This window comes from Dipteris shenzhenensis, chromosome 19 (genome assembly GCF_047967505.1).
Source record: "Dipteris shenzhenensis isolate YYH24624 ecotype China chromosome 19, Dip_SZ_1.0, whole genome shotgun sequence".
NCBI classification, from domain to species: Eukaryota; Viridiplantae; Streptophyta; class Polypodiopsida; order Gleicheniales; family Dipteridaceae; genus Dipteris; species Dipteris shenzhenensis.
In genome coordinates, this window is record NC_141614.1 from 2,196,632 (window position 1) to 2,219,519 (window position 22,888).

The following is a 22,888-nucleotide window of genomic DNA, read 5'->3' on the forward strand; positions in this document are numbered from 1 at the left end:
TGTATGTAGTGACCTCGGACATAAAGTGCATCATAGTTTTGATTTGGGACTTAATCCTTAAAGAAAATCCTTAGTCAAACAAGGAGGCATTTACCTCGAATCTCGTAGTATGGGGAGCATCTCATTAGCACATGCTTCTCTACCTCCATCTTGATTTGGAATTGATGGGAGCATGTGCAGAATTCGCCCTGTGGCTATTCTAGCTCTTCGACAAACCATCTCTTGTCATGCGAAGGAAACTCTTCATAAGCCATTTTGGTAGCATGTGGTTGCGTTGGGGATATACACATTTACACTAAATTTACACTTTCCATAGTTTGTCAAAGACCCAACAAATCTTCCAACTTGTCAATCATAAGAAGGGAGCATCCAAGCAATCCTAGTTTATGGATCATGCGAGAGCTCTCAATAATCTCTATCAACTTGCTACATTACCTAACTCTATAGAGGTATGTGACAATTGGAAAGGAGACATCATTAGTTGATAGAGGCCCACTCCAAACTCTGTTAGTATGATGTCATGTCAATGACTATTACAAACTTCATATCAAGTTTGATGATTGTGAGCCTACTCAAGTCATGTAGGCATATACCTTGTAATTTGATACAATGGAATTCATGAGAATTGTGCTAGTTTTGGCAAGTCTAGGTTATTATTCCAACCTCCAAAATAGAATAGGATTATCTCAAAACTACTTCAAGCATGGCTTCCAAAACCAAAAAGGAAAGAAAACCAAGAGAAATTGAGAAAGAAACAAAGAAAGAAAGAAAGTTTATTAACATCTATGAAAGACCAAAGGGTCTATGAGAGTGAAAAGAAGCCAAATACAATGAAACCTAAGGGTGGGCGAGTAAAATGGGCACCCTTACCCAAATGCTGATGCCTATGACGAGAAATAAAAGTAGTACATCACACTATCATTGCAAGAGAAACCCACAAAGCGGAGCGAACACCAAAGAAGATCTTGGTGGTCTATCAAACTGTCACCTGACCAATGCTGGAATAAAGAAATAAGCATGCAATTTGACACATTATCACTATTGTATGCATCTTCAATATGGGGCGTAGATTATACCATAATAGACAAAGTCATGGCTAGACCTCTCTATGTTGTCCGTGGGACCAACAAGACAGGATGATTGGGGAGAGACAAGAGGAGCTCGGTGGCTCCGAATCTCGCTAGGGCTGGCACAAAGAGAGAGAGAGAGAGAGAGAGAGAGAGTCTATTAAAGTCTTCGGAAGATCAGGGTGCATGAGACTAGAAGGAGCTGATACAATGAGTTGATGGGTGCAGTCACTAAAAGGGCATCAACACCCAGGACGAATACAATAGAAAATCCATAGTCTTGCTCATAACGGCGTTGGTACATAGAGAGACAGAGAGAGAGAGAGAGAGAGAGAGAGTCTATTAACGTCCACGGCAGACCAAGAGGTCTATGGGACAACGTGAAAACCAACTAGTACATCAACTTAGGGAGGGCACAGGGTAGCTCCCAAGGAGTGCAAAGGCCTCGTGGGCCTACGAGATAAAACTACAATCAAAGAGTAACCCTACAAGCCAGTGTGGGCTGAAACAGAGGGGTCACTAGGGCCTTCGTGAGTATTATGCTAAACTAAAGAAAACTCAAATCTCAATAAACAAAACTAGTACTCAATCTTAGAGTCAAAATCAAAATACATAGGCAAGTGTCGTGGTGGCTCTCCTATGGGTTGCGAAAATGTCTTGTATCCGTGTCTATCGGGTCATCTCTCTCTGTGGCAGGGAGTGCAGTCTTTGTGATCTCTGTATCCAGTGGGCCATGTTGAGGGTGACGCCTCTAATTGAGCGATCCTCCAAGAAGAGTTATAATGGGCTGAACCTCTATCTTGCGTGTCTTGGTCCGTCTCTACATCTTTGGCTGCGTCTCCTGCACTCTGATGTGACACAATAGATCTCTCTATGCCATCGCTTCTCCATCAGATAGTGGCCACCGACTGGTCTTGGAGGTGGATCAGATGGGAGAGAGGCCAAAACCAAGTCCCTCCTGAAGTAGGCAATGGTATCTCCTCTAGAGGACAGCGTATGGGAGGTAGTAGCGAGTATTACTGCATGGAACATTTGGGTTGCTGGCTGCAGTCTGGTGATGGGTGAGCATCCGGTTCCACCCTCAGCTACCTTGGTCGCCATGTGGTAGGATATCATCTACACCCTACACTCTACCTGGCGGCGTGGGCCCCAGGCTCTTGGGCGACTGTCGCAAGGCGCGCTCAATTCTGCAAGGCTTGGCCTGTAGGAGTTTTTTACACTTTCACTCCGCGAGGGATTCGCTAGTTGTATAGTCCCCCCAATTGGCTGTTAGCCCCAGTACGAGAGTTCCCCTAGGTAGTGAGCTGGGTTTCTCTCAAACAGGCCGGTTTTTTCTTTCAGCCTTTTCCGGTTTTTTCATACTCAGTACCTTCGGGGCTGCTGTTTTGTATGAAGTCTTTCAAGCATTAATAGAAGGTTCTTTTCTTTGCAAAAAACAATTCCCAGTGTCCATGGGATCCCTTGTGCAGTAATTCCGAGTGTCCATGGGATCCCCTACTTTGTGTATCGGCACAATGCTGGTTTTACTCCAAGCAAGGGGGAAGCCGTGGCACACAACGTGATTGAACATCTGTGCTAGGATCAGGGCCAAGACGTCCTGTCCATGTGCGAAATGCTCAGTGCGTAGCCCCTCATGGTCTTCGGCTCTCCAACTGTGGAGCCGGCATAATGCACCTCGCACATTCTGTTATGTGAACAGCCTACAAGTGGTAGGTCTAGGAAGGGCAGACATGTCAGGTGGTGTCCGCATCGAGGCTTCATAAAGGGATGTCGTATAAATGTGCCGTGCATCAAGGTCCGTGATGGGAATAGTTGATTTCCCCAAGCAAAGTGGGATCAGCTCTTCCAAAGGTTCTCATCCATCATGCGTGAAAGGAATGATTTCCTCTTGCGTCATGTCAAGCCTTGATAGATCCGTTGTGCCTCTAGCTTTGTCAAGTGTCTAAGAGTGTGCTCTCGTATGAGGTAAGATCTCATTTCCCGATGACTTTGCCATCTCTGTATACAGCCCACTTCCCTTCCTGCCTTGCTGCCATAACTTGATCCATCCCTTCTCTACAGTGTTCTTGCTGCAAAAGAGTGAGATCATCATCTAGATATGTCCTTGTCCCCTTCAAGGCCGCCCTCATACTCATAAAAGTGGACCTATCTACCACTGTCCCTAATCTCAAAATTATAGGTCTCGATGATGTGTCATCCTTGCCTATTCTCCATGCTGCTTTGAAGGTGAGGTTGACACCCATCTTGGTGATCAATGCCTTGGCATCTGCCATCGTGGCGTCACCCACTGGTAGCCCTCCAATAAGGACATTCAATGCTTTATGCTGTCTTCTTTTTTCCTCTTCTAATGCATCAGAGATAAATTCCTTTTTTAGGCTGATGTGCCCTTCTTGACCATTTCATTCTACTCCATTTTTGCTTTCCCCTCATTTATTTGCTGAGAAATTTCTGCATGTTTCCCTTGCATCATGGCATGTAAGGCAGCTATATCTTTCTTGAGTTTTCTCTGCTTTGAATTCCTGAAGTGCTTTGCATGCATTCGCCCCTTTCCCTTCTAGTGCCAGTAAAGTTTTCATTTGTTCTTTGAGCATGCTCAGCTCCTCATTCAAGAGGGGTTGGATCTCACCTTCTTCCATTTGGATATGTGCCCTTAGGGTGATAACCTTAGCCTACATCGTTTTCTGCTTGTAGGCTGATAACCTTAGCTTCGAGATCCTTTACCTTTAGGGCATATTGGCTGGTCTTAGCATCCACCATCCAAGCCATTTCCTCCTGCATTTTACCTATTTGAATCCCAATCTGTACTTGCATTTCAGTCTTCCTCTTGCTCATTTCCTCTTCCATAGAGGCATGCAATCTGCATATAATTTCATCATTGTGTTCCCCTATTTTTTTCTGCAAACTCTGAAGGTCAGTGTCCTACATTTGAGATTTCTTTCATTGTGGCAAGGCATGTTTCGGTGTGTTGATGACCATGGTTGACACGTACTATCACATTCGATGCATAACGTTCGATATTAGTACGGTACTAAACGAACTAAAAAATCTTAGGTGTACGTCCAATACCCCAAAAAAAAGACAGATTTTAGAGTTTTGGAGTAGGTACTTGTACAAGCTTTAAAACTTGTACAAAACATGTAATATAGGTGCTTGATGGAGATAGAGGGAGAGAGATGAAGATGCTTGATGCAGCTTGAGCCTCGTCACTTGATGGAGAAGGGAGAGTCGAGACTCAAAGTCAGAGGTAGATGCTTAGTGTGAGATCATAGTGAGGAGAGAGGGGGTTTATATGGAACCTTGCCATTTGGGAGGCCCAAAATCAGTTTGGCAGAACCACCACCAATAACAAAACCAGTCATCCAAAACAAACAAACGCACACCCCAAAAAAAAAACATAATGTACGGTACCGTACGGAACAGAACGGAACATTCCGTACGTTGAACAAGGGCAACCATGTTGATCACTAACCTTGTGAGAACTCATCCAATTAGAGCTGTACTTTTTCTGCTTCTCCCCTCTGGTCTTTTTCTCAGGTAAATTATACATTTCTCCACCTGTAGCAGAAAAGAGTTTTCCCTTCCAAAAGAACTTCCACTTACAGATTCTAGAGAGTCTCAATTTTCTGCTCGTGTAGCACAATTAGCATTGAATACTAAGCTTACTTGTTTGCTTGCAGGCTCGTCTACTGAAATGAGTGCAAAGGCCAGTGTTGGTAGTTGTTGACAACATAAGGGAGCTGCAGCAAACCCTTAGGCCCTCTCCTGGGCCCTATACAAAGCACACAACAGCGAGGGGTGCAGAGAAGTCATGGGCTGCACACACACACACAGTCTTCTGGTCCATGAGAAAAGGGGAATAGAGTAGAAAGTTTCTATGTTATAACTTGAAGTCAATTTATACATTAATTATAGCTAATCTCATGGGGAGAGTTTCTCTTATTTGCACGAGAATTTTCCTCTATTATAATGAAAGTGTATAGAGAGCTTACTACATTCTCAAAATCAATATAGATGTTTGACAAAGATGATATAACTCTCAAAATCAATATAGATGTTTGTCAAATCACTGGCTAGTATTCTAGTGTTTGACGAAGATGATAATAACCCTCAAACACTAAAGCTATAGATGCTTTAAAATTTTGTAGGGAAGAATGGACCCCCATTCTACCCTACTATAAGTCATTGTAAAGTCATTGTATTAACTCTAAGGGGCATCAATATATAATACACTAAAGCTATAGTTGCTTTAAAAATTTTGTAGGGAAGAATGGAGCCCCATTCTACCGAACTATAAGTCAACACAATACAATATGAGGTACAAAAGAAGTCTCTAACGGGCATCAATATATAATGCAAGATGTATTACACAAATTTGATCAAAGATACAATAATATATAATGCAATATGTATTACAAAATTCCTCAAAGTGTCATGGTTGTACAAGGCAAGATATATTACAAGAAACTCTAAAAGGGTGTACAAAATCATAATTTGGACCAAAAAAGAGACTACAATAAGAGAAATAAACTAATGGTTTTAAGCAACTAAACAATACATATGTAGAGGCCCTCAAGTGAGCTCATCACATTTGTGCTTAGGCATTCATCCTAGCCTCCACCTCCACCTCTTCTTAAGCCCTCACCCTCTCCACTCTCTAGAGCTATCAAATGGGGTAGCTTGCATGCACCACGAATGAAAACGTTTATTTAGTACATATTTCATAAAGCTATCCTCGTGTGTGTCCTCAAGGATGTTGTCTCCCTCGTTTGGCTCAAAGCGTGATCTTCTCATCTTACTTGAATCTATGTGACTTCACGGCTATATCCAATTCCAATACCCATGCATCCCACCTTCCCCATTGAATTATAGGAAACATGCCATGATGTACCATGCTAGAGACTAAAAAATAGATACATGCATAGATGGAAATTTGGAAACATTCGATTGGAATTTGAAAATCACCTTGCAAAACCTTCCCAAAGTCTTGAATGTGTTGCATGACAAAATGACACTCACATTGACACTATGGCAGTGGTGGAAGTCTCAAAATCAAGTCGTGCCAAAAAGCTCTCTGACTAGGGGTGTCAAACCTGCTGTCATGTCAAAGACCGACTATGGGTAGGGGTGTCGAGCCTTCTAGAGTAGGAGGCACTTGCATTGGAGCTACCACCTCCCTACCTTTGTAATCTTTCCTAGTCCTCCTCTCTAATGTACGACAATGTGGTAGATGAGCCCTCACTAGTAGATTGTTGTGTCCCAGGAGGAGGTCTACAACGATTAAAAAATCATGAGGTTTTTAACTCCTCGAGTGCATCCTAAGTTGTAGCCCATTGAGTAGGTGACAATTGATTCATGAAAGCCCCAGCAATAACTTGCTCCAAACTCATCTAAGACAGACAAGAGATGCTAAAGTGATGGCTAGACAACCCATTTTTATATGACCTATGGCTACTTGACATAGTTGGACAAACAACAAACATAAAGAAACTTGTAAACACAATGAATGATAGGAGGAGAGAAAGAGAACACAATACAACAAAAAGGCAATTTAACAAAATTTCCTTAGAAATCTATGAGAAATCAATCTAAATCCTTAAAATATATGGATTTACAATTGAAGCTACAAAAACTTGAAAATGCAACTAAGAAAGATGGAAGGAAAACACCAACCTCGTAAGAGGGAGCCACAAAAATCAATCTTAAGAAGCCTCTAGCTCCACAAGCTCTCTTTGGCTTCATCCATCTTTAGAACTTGAATTCACTTTAAAGAGGAAGCATGGTAGGGGAGGTGGTGGATGTGAGAGATAGAAGGGGATGGAGAGGTAGGGTGGTAAATTTACACAGGACGAGAGCTTAGATGATGAAAGTGACAATAGGGCAAATTGGTCGAGAACAGCAATTCTACTAACCACACCATTGGTATTATCATCGATATTCTCACATAATGAGCTCATAGGAAAGGATTTGTACTCTTTCATGGACTAGTTTTTGAGATAAAGTCAAATTATTATAGAAAGACAAGGTGAATAGTACATTCATGAAAACATCTAACACTTTTGCTAGTCATCCGATGACATCTAGAGGTGTGCAACGCATTGCAATCTAGTGATCTTTCACAAATGACACCTTAGTAATTTGTGTTTGTGTGGCTTCAACCAGTGATCCCTCTAACTACCTAATCTGGGTCGTGTGACTTAAAGGAAGCACTGGTTGAAGCACCTAATCTTGCCTTTACTTGAAACACCCTCTTTTTTGCTGATTTCTACATGTGAAGGGACAGTAGTTGGTTGTTTGGCCCAAACCTTGATGAAAATTTCCATCGCTCCATTCTATGAACCAAAATTTCACATCAATAGAATAGCAATGTCTTGTCATGGTATTTGCTGCTTGGGACCATAAACCAATAAAATCTGGGAGCCAACATACAACACGAAGGTCTTTGGTTACTTCTCAATAAGCTACAACCTCTAAAGAGAGTGATGGAGTGATTGGTGATGCTTCAAGAGATTTGTTGGGAACTTTACACGAAGCCTCCAAATCTACATGTTTTGCAGTACTAGTATATATAGATGATGAGGGTATTGGAGATGACATTGGGGATGAGGTAGTTAGTAACGCAAAATATCAAGATGTAAATGTCTTTAAGGTAAAATTTGAACCTATTCGATACTCCAACGTTAAGCATTATTTAGGTACTTTTTAATTCCACGAGAGATACGAGGACCGGTAAAATATGGATCAATGATATGCTAAAGCTTACTCTAATCTATGACCTTGAGGAGCTCTACGAACGGTGCAATACTCCAAGAAAGTCGTGGCCATCCTAGAGGAGCTTCATGACTTTGTGCCACTTTGAAGTCAGCTAATGATACTGAAGATGTTGTGAGGGGGATACCAGTGGTCTATATTGACGAAGGATTGCATGACATGCAGCACAACCAAATCACTTGGTAAGGATGAAAGGTTATTAGGGTGCCTCGATCAAAGTAGTTATTTGCATTGGAAAAAATTTTGCTCCATTCAAGGAGGATCCAAGAAAAACTCGAGTCATTCCAAAGGAAAATTTTGTATCACCTTACTCGCATTTTTCAATGCCACATCAACATTAATCAGAGGCAATAATTTCAAAAGAGGGCAAATTGGAAAACTAGTAACCACACAACTTCCCTCAATGCCCACTTAGCAAATAACTCTAGAATCATCTTCATGCCAATAACTCCTTGGTGCACATTGTACATAGAAGACTTGACCATATATCTATTGTTTAAGTCATGGGCACATATAGTTCAGTCCAAAATTCTAAGGTTAGCTTGGTTTCGTTTTCTGTTTTTTCTCCAAGCTACTGGCTCTGGAGTCTGAATTGTCTTTGTTTCATGTTGTGCTTTATAATAACAAGTAAAGATTGATTTGCATTTGGTCAATTCTTTGTCTTGCTAATGGAAGCTTGAATATTCCTATGCTCTGCTTCTTTCTTATGTGTAAGAATGCAAATAACTCTAGAGTTGTAGACAAGGGAAATGATGTAGGACTAAATTTGAGCCCTTGGTACAATTCTTGTAAAGTCAGCTATCATAGGACTTACGAATTTGCAGTGATTTGCTTCGGAAGGTTAGTTATTGACTATTGAATTGAAATTATAAGACTATTTTTCAATAATTTTCATTTGTGAATTCATTCCTCAAAACCTCACTATAATTTTCATTTGTTGTAAACATAGTAAGTCCTAACACATGTACATAGCAAGATAAATCTCCTGCCTCCTATCAACTATGCACTTGTGTTCGAACTTGATACTCTCTTCACTTTGGTTTATGATGTGCTAATGGAGAAAAGCTTGGTCCTCATCACACATAGCTCACTCAAGACCGTGGTGGGAACTTGCCAATAGCAAGACTTGCAATGCTTTTTCGAAATGATGTCTTCTTGTAAAGAGAGTAAGACATGTGAGGTGTGGATTGTTTATCCGTGTACTCATTAAGTTTGTTAAAAATCTATGGACATTGCTGTGAGCATGGAAGGTTGGGAAGTGCTTTTCAAAAACTAGAGATTATGGTAAAGATCCATGTCCTACGTTGAATATAAATATGTAATTAAAAAGGAGTGAAATAGTGTTTTCTTAATTTAACTCTTTTCCTAGAGAGAAACCCATTGTCAAATAACCATGCATTTTTAAGTATAAGGATTTACAGTTCATTGAGGGTGTGCCAGGCATCTAGAGACTAAGACCCATGTATCTCCTCTTTTTCTATATATGCCTCCTCAAAAAACTTATATTGGCAATATCTTTCATGTAAAGGACGAAGGTTTTTCTTAGAGACGGCAAGATTTGTGTAAGTTGGTGAAGTGGTGGTGTTGATAGACATTGGTTAAGAGTGGGCATTCATATCCAGATTGGCATTGTAGACATGCAATTTGGGTTTTAATTGAAGTAAAAAAGAAAGAAAGAACAACCTTCACTTGTCTCTGTTTTGTTTAAAATGATTATTCACTAAAGATTGAAAGATCGAGGTCACTTATTATGCATGTGGGAAGGCCCTTTTGATGGTTTCGCTTTGGATGTTAAAAAATGAAAGAAAACAAGGCGGCAATGCCACTTAGGCCTTGCAAAAGGAAAGAGAAGTTGGGAATAACATGGGATACCAAAGTTCCAACTAACTACAATTGCCAATATAATTACACTTAATAGCAGCCTAAACAAGTCAACATGACTTTTCTAAGAGGAAAACCATCATCACACAAAACCACACCAGGCCAAAAAACTTTTTAGTGCATGAGAGAGTGAGATTGATTTGAGATTTAGGGCTAGTGTGGACGGAGGAGCGTGTGGAGGTGGGCACTCTCCACGTTGCACACTGCAAACGAGCATCCTTTCACAAATCTGTTTAAAAGATTAGTGGTGGAAAGGAGGCCGGGTCAGAAAAGCACTAGTGACACGTCACACGATGGCTCTTTCTTTTAGATTTGTTGTTGCAATTTCATTGTAGGGTTTGACCGGTTGGCAGGCGTTGAAGCGGTCAGCGGAAAAGGGGGGACTGATTGGTGGAAGGGCCCTGCCACGTGGGCTGGCGGGCCGCCAGATTTGGAAGGCAGGGGCCAATCTGGCGGTGGCGTCCGCCATTTTTGATGCTATTGCCAATTGGTTCTCTTCTTTTCCTTCGTTTCTTTGTTTGAACGAACGCTTCAACGCTCCTTATCATCATCTTCATCGTCTTCATCTTCTTTATGTAACGCTCATCACCAGCCTGCTTCTTTCTCCATATCTCTCTCTCTTCGCCCCCTCTTCTTCTCCTTACGGACCTTTCTTTTGCTCTCTGCCCCTTCCTCTTCCTCCCTCCGTATCTTCCCTCTCCCTTTTTCCTCTCCCTCCTCACAGCATTTCTTCCTTTTCCTCTGCAGCGCCACTCGCTTGCTACCAAACCATCTAGGGTTTTATACCAGCCTCAACCGCTCTGCGCAGCGTTCCCTGCAACGTTTTCCAGTCACACACGCGATGGAGGTTGGAACTGCAGATCTAAAACGATGACTGACCGCCTGCGCCTCAAAGAAGGTGATATCTCGACCACGGCGCCACCTCTGGTAGAGACTAGAGGAACGAAAGCAGCAGGAGGGCTTGGCTGGAGCAACGGAGGAATGGTAGGAGAAGAAACGGAGGCAGGTACTGGAGAATGCAACTTTCCTAACGTTCGGAAGACATATTGGCGATCTGCGACATGGAATTCTCGCTCCGCCCCGCCCAGCCCCAAGCTCCAGGCACTCCTCACAGGAAAAGGAGGAGAAGGAGAAGGCGCGGATCCCACCGACTCTTTGGCGTCCTCCAACCGGCCCCGCCCACAACAGCAGCAAAGCAGCAAAGCCAGGGCATCCCTGCCCCCGCTTCAGCCCTTGGCCATCACCCGAAGGAGCTTGGAAGAATGGCCTAGAGCCGGTTTGGATGATATCTCCGATTGGAGCGCAATCCCTGCCACACCAGGACGCAGGAGGGTTAAACCCGGACCAGAGATCAAGCTAGACTTAGCTTCTGTCCAACGGACTGCCGTGGAACCTACAGAAATACAGCTAAAGCGGGACAAGTTTGCTCACTTCGACAAGGAATGCTCGCGCGTTGCCGGCTATCACATTTACCTTGGCAGCGATGCAGTTGCCAGAGACCGCGAGATCCTGCGGGCGAATGGGATCACTCATGTCCTCAACTGTGTGGGATTTGTGTGTCCCGAATACTTCAAGAAAGATCTTGTCTACAAAACGCTGTGGTTGCAAGACAGCCCTTGCGAGGATATCACCAGCCTCCTCTACGACGTGTTCGACTACTTTGAGGAGGTTGAGGAGCAAGAAGGACGAGTTTTCGTGCACTGTTGCCAAGGCGTCTCGCGCTCCACTTCGCTCGTGATCGCTTATATCATGTGGCGAGAGCGTCGCAGCTTCGAAGATGCTTTCCAGGATGTGAAGGCAGCTAGGGGGGTCACCAATCCAAACATGGGTTTCGCGTGTCAATTGTTGCAGTGCCAGAAGAGGGTGCATGCGGCCCCCATGAGTCCCAACTCGGTGCTCCGCATGTATCGACTCGCACCCCACTCCCCATACGATCCGTTACATCTAGTGCCCAAGACAGTGAACAATCCGGGGGCAGGAGCCTTGGACTCGAGGGGTGCGTATATCGTTCACGTGCCGCTAGCGATTTACGTATGGATAGGCCGGGACTGCGATCCCAAAATGGCTCAAGCCGCGAAGGGGGCAGCAGGTCAGGTGGTCCGATACGAGAGAGCAGAATGTCCCGTGTGGGTTTTCACGGAAGGGGAAGAAGATCCAGAGTTCTGGGCGTCGATGAGCAAGTACGCTGCACCGACGGACGGAGGGGAGAAGGGAAGTGTGGAAGGCATGGATGGGAGTGGAGGTGGAAGAGCTGGCGAGGTGCAAGTAGAAAGGGTAAGGAAACTGGGTGTGGGAAACAGGAAGCTGGCTTGTTATGATGTTGATTTCGAGTTGTATAGAAGAGCAAGGCAGGGCGGAGTGGTTCCTCCTGTACCTTCGAGTGGAGCAGGAGGCGTGGCCACCATCCCTACTCGCGTCCCTGCAAGGGAAGACGGATGGAGTCTGCTTCGCCGTAAGTTCTTGCTTGGAGTGCTTGTCCCTCCTAAACGCTCCACAGGAATCACAGAAAAGCCATATCCCGACTCTCTCTCACCTGATCCTTCCATGGGTTCTTCCTCTCCCCACCTCTCTCCCTACTCCATTACCTCCTTGTCTTCTTCCGGCCCTGCTGGCTCTGACTCCCCTTTTGCATCTCCTCTCTCGCTCTTGCGTGACCTCTCACCAGAAGTCAGCTCCCCATGTTCATCACAAGCATCTTCGTCTCCTGACTATAGCTCCTGTGATCTTTCTCCTCCCCATCCTACCTTCCCCTCCACCTTGAAGCACCTACCTCCTCAGTCTGCGAGCAAAAACCCCGCCACCTCACTGGCTTACCGTAGAGGTAGTGTTGCGCCTTCCCTTCTTTTGCCAGGCTTGGAAGATGACCCACCACCGGCTCCCCGAGGCATGTCAAGGAAACCTAGGCTACCTCCCTTGGTGACGATCGACAAAAACAAGGGTGCAGAAGAAAATGGTGACATGGGTTTCAGGTTTGAGGGACTCGGTGAGCTCTGTAAGGGAGTGGACGATGAGGTCCAGGATCACAAGTTGCAGGACGCAGATTATGATAAAACTGGCATTGGGCTTAACCAAGCACTGCAAGGGAGCTCCTCTGTGCATCCTCCTCAGATCCAGGAGGATCCTCGTACACGTTACCAAGATCCATGCGACTTGCACATCAAAAGTGAAATTTCTGTAAACAACGGCAAGGCAATGTATCCTGCCTTGTATGTATGGCCTGAAATGGAGAGGATTGATATGTTCGACGCAGATGATCTGGATACACGGGCCGTGTTTGTGTTGGTTGCACCTCAGCCAGGAGGCAGTGAGCATGAGGGTGTAGTATATGTGTGGGTGGGGAGGCAGCTGGGTGCTGAAAAGGGACCGCATAGTGACAGTCGTGATAATGAAGTCGAGGCACCATGGCAACAAGTGGGACACGATTTTCTCAAGCAAATGCAATTGCGGGACATTCCTGTCAAGGTAAGCTCTTTTGCCTTATATTAACCATGGGATTGTTAGAATGAACCTTGCGAACTTGTGGGGAAGTATTAGCTGTTGGAGTCACTCAAAATTTGCTCTTAGCAGGTTGTGATGGAAGGACAGGAACCTGAGGAATTTTGGGAGTATTTCAAACATGGTTGAATTAATGGCAAAGTCAGACATGAAATGAAAGGGTTACAGGGAAAGACCTTTCCTTCGGTGGGATGGTTCTGGTTGCTTGGTGTAAGCCTATTACTATATTTGCTGGAAACACATTCATCCAACTTCGAGGTGGGTGTGTGTTGTTACAGATTTTTCATGTCCCCGCTCTCTGTAATGTTGTTTTTACTAATCAATCCTATGGCAGGTTTTGTACTGGTTTTGATGCTGTAAGGGTTTTGGTCTTGCAGGAAGCAACTGAGCAAATTCAACCAAGGTCTTCAGCCATGCTGCTGCAGGTCTTTTTTGAGAATCATGTGAGTCCGGCAGCTGGGATGAAGCTCACAAAAATCCCCAACTCTCTTTGGACAGTTACATTGATTTTTCTGCTCAATTTGACTGCTGGAAAATGGGGGTTGTATATCTGCCCAGCATGGGCCACGATGATAAAATCTTTCCAAACCAAGCATTCGCTGGGAAGAAAGCCGGCATCATTGAGAAGTAGCACCTAGGAAGCAAAAAGATTTGAGATTTCGCATGAATGGAAAGTCCTGCTTTTTGCTTCACATTTCCTATTCAAGATTTGAGGCAGTGAATATATTTTTTGGAAGACGTGTGAAATTGTCATAAGGAAATAATGTTGTCCCCTTTGAGCTTGAAAAGTCACCAAATGTTTCTAGATAGGGATCTAGAAACGGGGTTTTTAAGGTTTTCTTTTAGGAACAGGGGCAAAAATTTGAAGAAGAGTTTCAGATAAAGTGTTTTTTCATAAATATTTTTTATGATGTGTTGAAATTTCAATTTTATTGTTTAACTGGTCATGAAAAGCTTATTGCTTAACATAAGCATAGCTTTGCTTACTAGGTTTTAATCATTCCCTTACAATTTTGTTACAGACTCCCTTCTTTCCTTTGGTCTCTCAGTTAATTTGTGAGATTGGAAATATCGTAATTTATGAAGGTATCTATTTAAATGGTCACGATAAGCTGCGCAATGTGCATCATTTCAATAGAAATATTGCATGATTATGTAAAGTATACAGCGATAAGTTCTGTCCAAGGTGGGCCCTGTTTCCCTGTGTCAATGAAATGTTTTGCCTAGAAATCTTTTATCAGTGCGAAAACCCAAGTAACCCATTTTGTGGTGACTGAACTAAATGGCATGCGTTTCTTTAGATTCAAAGGACCCTTCTTTCTTGAACCTTCTAATTGCATGCTCCCTTTATTGACCACCACCCCAAGAAAGAAAAAATGAATTATAGCAATTCTTCTCTAGTACAACTTTGAATCCCAACATGGATGCCTTTACATTAGTTGAAAGCAAATTAAATCAAAAAGAGGAGAAAACAACAAAGCTTTCATTTATGATCTCTCACAATTCAAAGAAGGACAAAGTGTACAAAGCGTGAAGAGAAAACATAAGCCGAGACAAGTCTAAATCAATGTAAACAAATTTTAGGGTTTCCATAGCTCTAACTGATCATGTGGCAAAGCCAAATATAATAATTTGAAGGCCTATTACAATCATAAGATCCCTAACTAAGATTAAGAGAAGCTGAACTAAGATTAAGAGAAGTTGAATTATAAAGATATGCTTTGATTGGTTCAAAAATGAGATCAAAAGTATAAAATTTTAATTGTAACTTCTATTAAGCACTCTTTAAGTATGATTAACTAAAGCATGACGTGAATGCTGGTGATTGTGTTTAAAAATATTAAAGACTAAAACCCTAATCATAAAGTGTTTGCCTCTTTGAGGAATTGAGTGGTTGGGAAAACAAGATAAGGGCATTGTTTTGAGCAATGGAGGGAGATGAGTGTCAAAATTATATGTATGTGGAAGTGTGATTTCTAGTGAATTGCTTAACATTAAGAATTAAATAGGCATCTCACAGAAAGGAGATTTATTAAAGGTTCCAAAAGAGTGGTTGTTAGGCCTTAGGTCCTCAATTAGGCCACCTATAACTTCATGTCATTGGTAGATAGTTAGAGGGGCCACATGAGCCCACATACATGCACCGTCTATGGAGGAGATGGGGTCCACATGTATTGGTCTAACATGGGAGACTTGTCTAGCAACCCTTTTGAAAGGCCAAGGAGTTGCTTCTTCCTCACACCTCCCTTAATGTTGGTTGTGTATCATGAATTCCTTTTGAGCACAACTACTTGTTACACTTTCAATGTGTCCATCTATCCATCTCCAAGAGAGGATTGTAGCCAATGATTGGCAATTTCATTTTACAACAATTAGTGAGTGTATTTTGATTCGATTTGTGGAGATGTGGAGGGCACCTTCAATCTAGCAAGCCTCCCTTGTTTTCTTTTACTCAAAGATGTCCTAGACAAAACTCTTCACAAGACTCTAATTCTGGTACCAAAACTAAGTGAAGAATGACTAAGACGTAATACATCAAGAAACAAGTATCAGTCTACCATATGGGCTCTACCATAGGCATCCCATAAAGTAACAACAAAATCCAATACTTTGATGTTAGAGCCATACCAACCACAATTGTAGTGCCCAAAATATAAATCTACATGCAAAACTAAATATACAACCATGAAAATAAACCCACACATAAAACATAAATGAGGAACATCACGAAACCACACATACTAAATTACAATATGAAATTGCCCACAAGCAAATCACAATTTGTCAAAGATTTTTTCATATTGCCACTCATTAGCCCCTGCAACCAGCCAAAAACCCTAAAACGAATCTATAACTAGCCTTAAAACCCTACTTCTCCTCCTCCTCCTCCTCCCTCCTCCTCCTCCCTTCTCCTCCTCCTCCTCCTCCCTCGTCTTCCTCCCTCCTCTCTCTTCTTTCCCCTATGCTCTTTCACCTTCTTCCTCTCCCACTCCTATGCTCCCCCTAAACCTTTAGTTCCTCAACCCTTAACCTCCATGAACTATGAGGGAGACAAGTTCTCCACCATGTACTCTACCCTGAACCTTGGATCCTCCTTCTAACCCTGGAACTTTTTCTAAAGCTTGGAACCTCCTTCTAGACTCTGGAACCTCTTCTAAACTCTAGAACCTCTTATAAACTCTAGAACCTCTTCTAAACTACTCTGATGTGTGGACTACTAAAGCTGCATCTATTGGAGGATGTCATTATTTTGTCACTTCTATTGATGACTACAGTAGAAAAGTTTGGGCGTATTTTATGAAAAAGAAAAGTGAAGTGTTTGGGCATTTCAAAGCTTTTAAAGCTATGGTTGAAAAAGAAACAGGCCTACAAATAAAATGCCTAAGGTCAGATGGAGGGGGAGAGTACCTCTCAAATGAGTTTGCAAGTTTCCTGCAAGAGCATGGCATAAAGCAGCAATATTCATGCAGTCATACCCCACAGCAAAATGGACTTGCAGAAAGGAAAAACGGGCATATTGGAGAGGTATCTCGTGCCATGCTCAACGAAAAAGACCTGCCATATTAATATTGGGCTGAAGCAGTTGCTACAGCAATCTACATAATGAACATGACTCCCACTACAACATTACATGCATGATGCCAGAGGAGAGGTATACTGGTAGGAAACCAAATATTTCTCATTTGAAAGTTTTTGGTTGCATTGCCTATGTTCATGTGCCAGATGAGTTGAGATCCAAAATGGATCCAAAAGTTGAGAAGTGCATCCTTATTGGTTATTCTCTGTAGCAGAAAGGGTATAGATGCTACAACCCTTCTACTCATAAGTTTACAGTGAGCAGAGATGTTTTTTATGAGATGAGCAGCTACTATAAACTAGTAAATATGATTGATGATGTAGATGCACAACCTCCCTCTAACCCTTGAACTCCTCCTAAACCCTGCAACCTCCAATGAATGCGAAAGCCTTCATTACCTCAACCATGATGATACACGTTCCTTTTACACATGCATACATTATGTTTGCTCACCACACTTAAGCCTATGTCTCTCACCAGATATGACTTGAGGTCTTAAGCTACACATATACTACAAACAACAACCCCTATATATCTGTAGGTGACAAAATGCCTCGGAACCCTGAATATTGAGAATACCATGCTCTTTCTACGGAAGCCGTGGGAAAGAGCAAACATTTGGCACCACTGCTGGGGAGACTTGCATCTCAAGTGACGAGTAAACATACGTAGGTATGTGTAAAAAAACAAACTACTTCAAACTTTCGTGAACATATCACTCAAAAGCTAGGAGAGCTAAAAATTTTCCAACTCAAGTTTTTTAATATTAATAATAGTAATAATTCCTAGCTGAAACTCTTCATTACCGGTTTAGGAAAATGCATGTTTTCTAGAAAAACAACACCTTAAGGAACAAATCAGACCATGTGATGGTTGTCAGAGTGTAGAGCTTGAAATTCTAAACATTTCTCCTTTTTACGGAAGCACATTCTGACACAACCACCAAAAGTTATGGGCAATCAATGATTAAAGGTTCTAAATGCCATGACCCAAAAGAAAAATTAAAACCACCTCCCTAGTCAAATGTGGACAAATTCAAAGCTACACATGTATTTGACTACTCAAACGTGGACAAATTCAAAGGTGCACATGTGTTTGACTTAATCCACAGCTCCCCCTCCTTCCCTATAAAAGTGCACCCATCCCTCTCATACTTTTTCTTTCACATCTTGCCTCCATCCTCTTCCCCATTCTGAGCCCTATGCAAAACACTCCTCCCTCTCCATCGACCACCACCCTACTCCCATCCTCACATGGTGAGTTATTTCGAGCCCATCTCGCAATGATAGCCTAACCATCCACCCACCGTCCATTCATCCTCAACAATCCCATTACATCGAGAAAGACTTGGAGAGCATTCAAGTGACCATCTCTTCCTCCCTTTAGATTTCCGTCAAATTTTTCCGTCCATCACGTTTTTTTCCCCCTCCCCCTCCAACCCCCCTTCCACCACCACCCCCTCCCCCTCCACCATTCCCTCCACCCCCCACCCCCCCCTCTCCACCACCCCCCTCCACCCTCCACCACCCCTCCCCCTCCACCACCACCCCCCTCCACCCTCCACACCCCCTTCCCCTCTACCATTCCCCCCTCCACCACCATTCCCTCCACCCCCCACCCCCCTCCCCCTCCACCCCCCCTCCACCACCACCCTCCCCCCTCTCCACCCCCTCCCCAATCTCCACCCCCCCCCTTCCATCTCCACCCCCCCTCTATTCTCCCTCCTCCACCACCCCTCTCTCTCTTTCTCTCTTCCCCCCACCCTCCCTCTTCTCTCTCTCTCTCTCTCTCTCTCTCTCTCTCTCTCTCTCTCTCTCTCTCTCTCTCTCTCTCCAAACCCCCTCTCTCTTTCTCTCGCTCTCTTGCTCTCTCTCTTTTTTTCCCCCCTCTCTCTTTCTCTCTCTTCTTCCCCCCCCCCCCTCTCTCTCTCTCTCTCTCTCTCTCTCTCTCTCTCCCCCCCTACCCACCCCTCCCCCTCTCCTCGGCCGATTGATTAATTCAAACCTAAGGACTAAGGGCTTAAGCCCTTAGTCTCAAGACTGCCGGTAGCCAAGGCGCCCACGTGTAGTGCTCGCCAAGGGCGGCGCAGCCAACCACCAACGGTAGAGCCACCCGCCCCTATGGTGGCACTCGCCCCTCCCCTCCAACACCTCCTCCGCTAGCGCACCTCCTTCCACCACATCTCCTTCCTCCCCACCCATCCTTCTCCCTCCAACATCCTCCTCATCCATCCCCCTCTGCAACCTTCCCCTCCTCTCCATAGATCCCTTCCCCCCATTCGCAAAAACCTCCCCCCCCCCCCCCCGTCAGACACTACCGCCGCCAGTCGCGCAACACCCCCCCAATTTTTTTTAAATTTTTATTTTTAAATATAGTAATAAATTTAAAAATTTTATTAAAACCCCTAACCTAACCTACCATCTAACTGTCTATAGTTAGGTTAGTATTAACCTAGGCTAGTTTAACTTAGGTTAGATTAGATTTAACATAGGTTAGCTAGTCTAACTCTAGGTTAGTTAGGTTAGTTTAACTGTTAGTTACTTATACTAACTGGATAGTTAGGTTAGTTTGACTATACTAGGTTAGCTCAACTAATTGTGATTAGTTTAGTTAGCTACAGTCAGTTTAAACCATAACTAGGTTAAGTTAGACTAACTATTAGGAATCTAACTAGATAGTTAGGTTAGTTAGATTAACTGGGCCAATTAGGTCAATTGAGCTAGATCAGTTACGATCCCTCAGTTAGACTTAAAGCCCATTCACACCAAACCTTAAAACCAAGGCCCCCCCCCCACACACAAAAAAAGGTCCATTTTTTCCCTTCTTTCACCCCTCATAACTCATCCGTTTGGGACCCAAACTGGACCCCGTTTGAACCACAATTTCACACACGAAAACACCATGCTACAGGGTATTTTTCTAGACCATTGCACACCATTTTAGCATCCCTAGCACTCTCTCTTTCACACCCCTGTGTGGGCCTCGTTTCACATGAATTCGCTCGTATCTTTACGCTGTGACCTCCGATTGATGAACCATCTGCATCGGCACATTTCCCTACACACGTGGGGAAATCTTAGGCACATTATTAACATTATGGTCCCTATAACACTAACACCACTTTAACCCTCTGAACAGAACTACATCAACACCCGCACTTGAGACAGAGACACCCTTTGCAACTCTCGCCTAATCTGCATGCAGCTACGCTCCGGCCAATGCCTCCAACTCCAATGCTCACCAAATCCGCATACAACTCCGCTGCAAAACAAGTGCCTTCGACAATCCTCTACCCTGATTTCCCCTTTGAAATTCAAGAAATCCCTTTAACTCCTCCACGTCACAACATGGCTGGACGCCGTCAGGATGAGGATGGGGATATTGACCTCGATGCAGAGGCTGGCAATTTCTTTAATCGCAAAAAATAATAACAATGAAGGCAGACGTCCCTGGGGAAAACTGAAACTTCCCAAATATAATGGTAGGGGAGATCCAGCCTGTTTCCTCCAGCATTTTGATGCCGCATGCTGAGTAGGTGGAAATCAATCCCATGAAACCAAGGTGGCCTGGTTTCCCATGGCCTTAACTGATGAAGTGTGTGAATGGTACCTAGAGCTTCTAGCGGAAGAGTGAGCCACATGGGACCTGCTTCAAACAGAATTCGAAAGGCGCTTTCAAACAGAGAGGCTACAAGATGATCTCGCTCTCCAACTAAGCAAGATCGAACAAGGCCGTCGAGAAGATGTTCGCACGTATCTGGGCAAGATGAAAAGATTAATCACCAAATGTGACCCATGCCCCGATGCAGAGTACCTCACGACTGGTTCATTGCAAGACTAAGGAAGAAAATCCGAAAGGATATGAAAAAGATTAGCAGCTATGAAACGTTCAGTGCTGCTCATGCGACAACCATTGACATCGAGGATGGCATGACTGACTCTGACACTAGCAGTGATGATGGCAAATCCAGTGCATGAGATAAGTGCTCTAAAAAGGGCAAATCCAAGTCCACTGCTGAAACATCAAATGAAGATCGCCTAGAGGCCATGACCATGAAGCTAAAAGAAGACATGATGCAAGCCATGGAACAAAAGCTTCACTTGTCTCAACCGCCACCTCAGACTTATCCACGACAAGAAAATGTCTGGCATCCACACTGCATGGCCAATCATACAGCAAATGAGTGCCCGGTCCTAAGAGCCAGGATCACTGCACAAGCAAAACCACCGCCAAGGTTATGGTGCCATATCTACATCATCGGCGGCTATGATGAAAACAATTGCATCTTCAACATGCACAACAACTTGCCTCGACCTCAACAATACCATGCAACACCCATGCTAGTGTATAGGCAATCGGCACTTGCATAAGTGTACCTAGCTTCGAGGCTAAATCATGTTCATGTTCGGACACAAGTCCCACAATTACTCAGGAATCTGAATCCACGACCATATCCAAGAGTGCCAAATCTAGCTCCTCAGGAAATTCCGCCCTCATCGTGGTAGCCCCGCTACTTTCCAACCACTTTGCCGAGATTGTGGCATAGGACATGCCTGTATGGATTGTCCCATGAAAAATAAGGTCCCACAACAAGCAGAGGTTAAGCTTGACATCCCAATCGGCACCATTGGGATGGACTATCAAAGCCTTGGGCCGGCAAGCATAATAGGACTACTTCTAAATGTAATTACAAACCAATAGAAAGAGACCACCAAGGACCCTAACATTCCAATCCAACCAAAGCGACTTCTTAAAAAGAAAGCACAAGTGCCTCCACATCCGCCAAGCAATGAGCAGCCAAGCTCATCCACATCAGCTCTCGAGCCTCAAATAAAAGAAGCTCCATACCCAAATGCAGAGGTGGAGAAGGCTTGTTTTCAAGCACTTCAACAATGGGTACAAAAGGAACAAGCTCAATTTGAGGCTGAGAAACAAGCTCAAGACCCAATCCATGCCTTGGCCCCACAAAGTAGTGATATTGTACTCGAGTCTTTGTTCCAGCAACAGACTCCACAACATAATGTACCGCCATGTCAACTTAAAGGAGCCGCACTCTCTAGCATCCTGAGTCGCCTTGTGTCAATTCCCATCGAAATCCTCCTATGGAATTGTCCCAATCTCTGGGAGAGTTTCAAAGGATGGATTGAACTCACAAATCCCCCTCCACCTATGGATGACATCAAAGATATCCCTGTGCGAATGGGTGAGAGAGATGACATACGCAACATTACTGTGCCTTTGATCCACAAGGCATATAATGAAGTCCAAGCCATAGTGGATGGTGGAGCAGGTGTAAATGTCCTATCAAAGGAGCTCTACGATGAACGGGGTCTCCCACCACTGCAAAAGGCTAATTTCAACATACGCCTTGCCGATGATTCACGGGCTAAACCCCTAGGAATAGTGAATGGTGTGTCAATAAAGGTCGTAGGAGTTCGCTTTTCCCTTCAATTCACAATCTTGGATCTTCCCAAAAAATCCTATCAAATCTTATTGGGACATCCTTGGTTACGGGAAGCATCAATACTCCATGACTGGGGAACTGATAGACTGATAATCCAGAATCGCGACACTGCAGTCAGGGTGAATGTGGGGACTAGAGCTATAAAACCAATTGTGCCTAGAGCGTTAGATGACACATCTTCAACAACAATCTCAAGCATATCAGCTCCCCTTCAACAACATGCCATAGCGGGCGATTCACAAAGCTATGTCAATAACTGGATACAAACATTGGCAACCATCGACAACTGCCATTCATTAGACCCCATCTTCTCACATATAGATGCTAGGGTGGTACAGGTAGATCCTCCACTCACACATGAAGAACCAATCGATCTAGAGATGCCATTCTTTATGGCTGACCTCGAGTGGGATAATGAACCTGAAGAAGGTACCCATACCAATGATGACTCAAATTTTTCTTGGGACCTTGAAACTGAGGCTGAGAATGCTGAAAATGAAGATCAAATCTTTAACAATGACCTAGCCATTCTTCATGCCCTAATGGCAGTCGAGCTCCCAAAAATTAAACCTCCAAAGTTGAATGACAGCATAAGATCCCACAAGAAAGCTGAAGGAGGAAATCGTAAACAAGCCA

The 22,888-nt window shown here is 43.8% G+C and overlaps 1 protein-coding gene across 1 annotated transcript; it reads left to right on the forward strand.

Moving 5' to 3' along the window:
- Window positions 1-10,259: 10,259 nt before the first annotated feature.
- LOC147889915 (protein-tyrosine-phosphatase MKP1-like) lies at window positions 10,260-14,084 on the forward strand. Its single transcript, XM_087390443.1, has 3 exons — window positions 10,260-13,178; window positions 13,284-13,469; window positions 13,589-14,084. Exons 1-2 carry the CDS (start codon window positions 10,587-10,589, stop codon window positions 13,338-13,340), a joined length of 2,649 nt encoding a protein of 882 aa, XP_087246569.1. The 5' UTR covers window positions 10,260-10,586; the 3' UTR covers window positions 13,341-13,469; window positions 13,589-14,084.
- The last annotated feature ends 8,804 nt before the right edge of the window (window positions 14,085-22,888 follow it).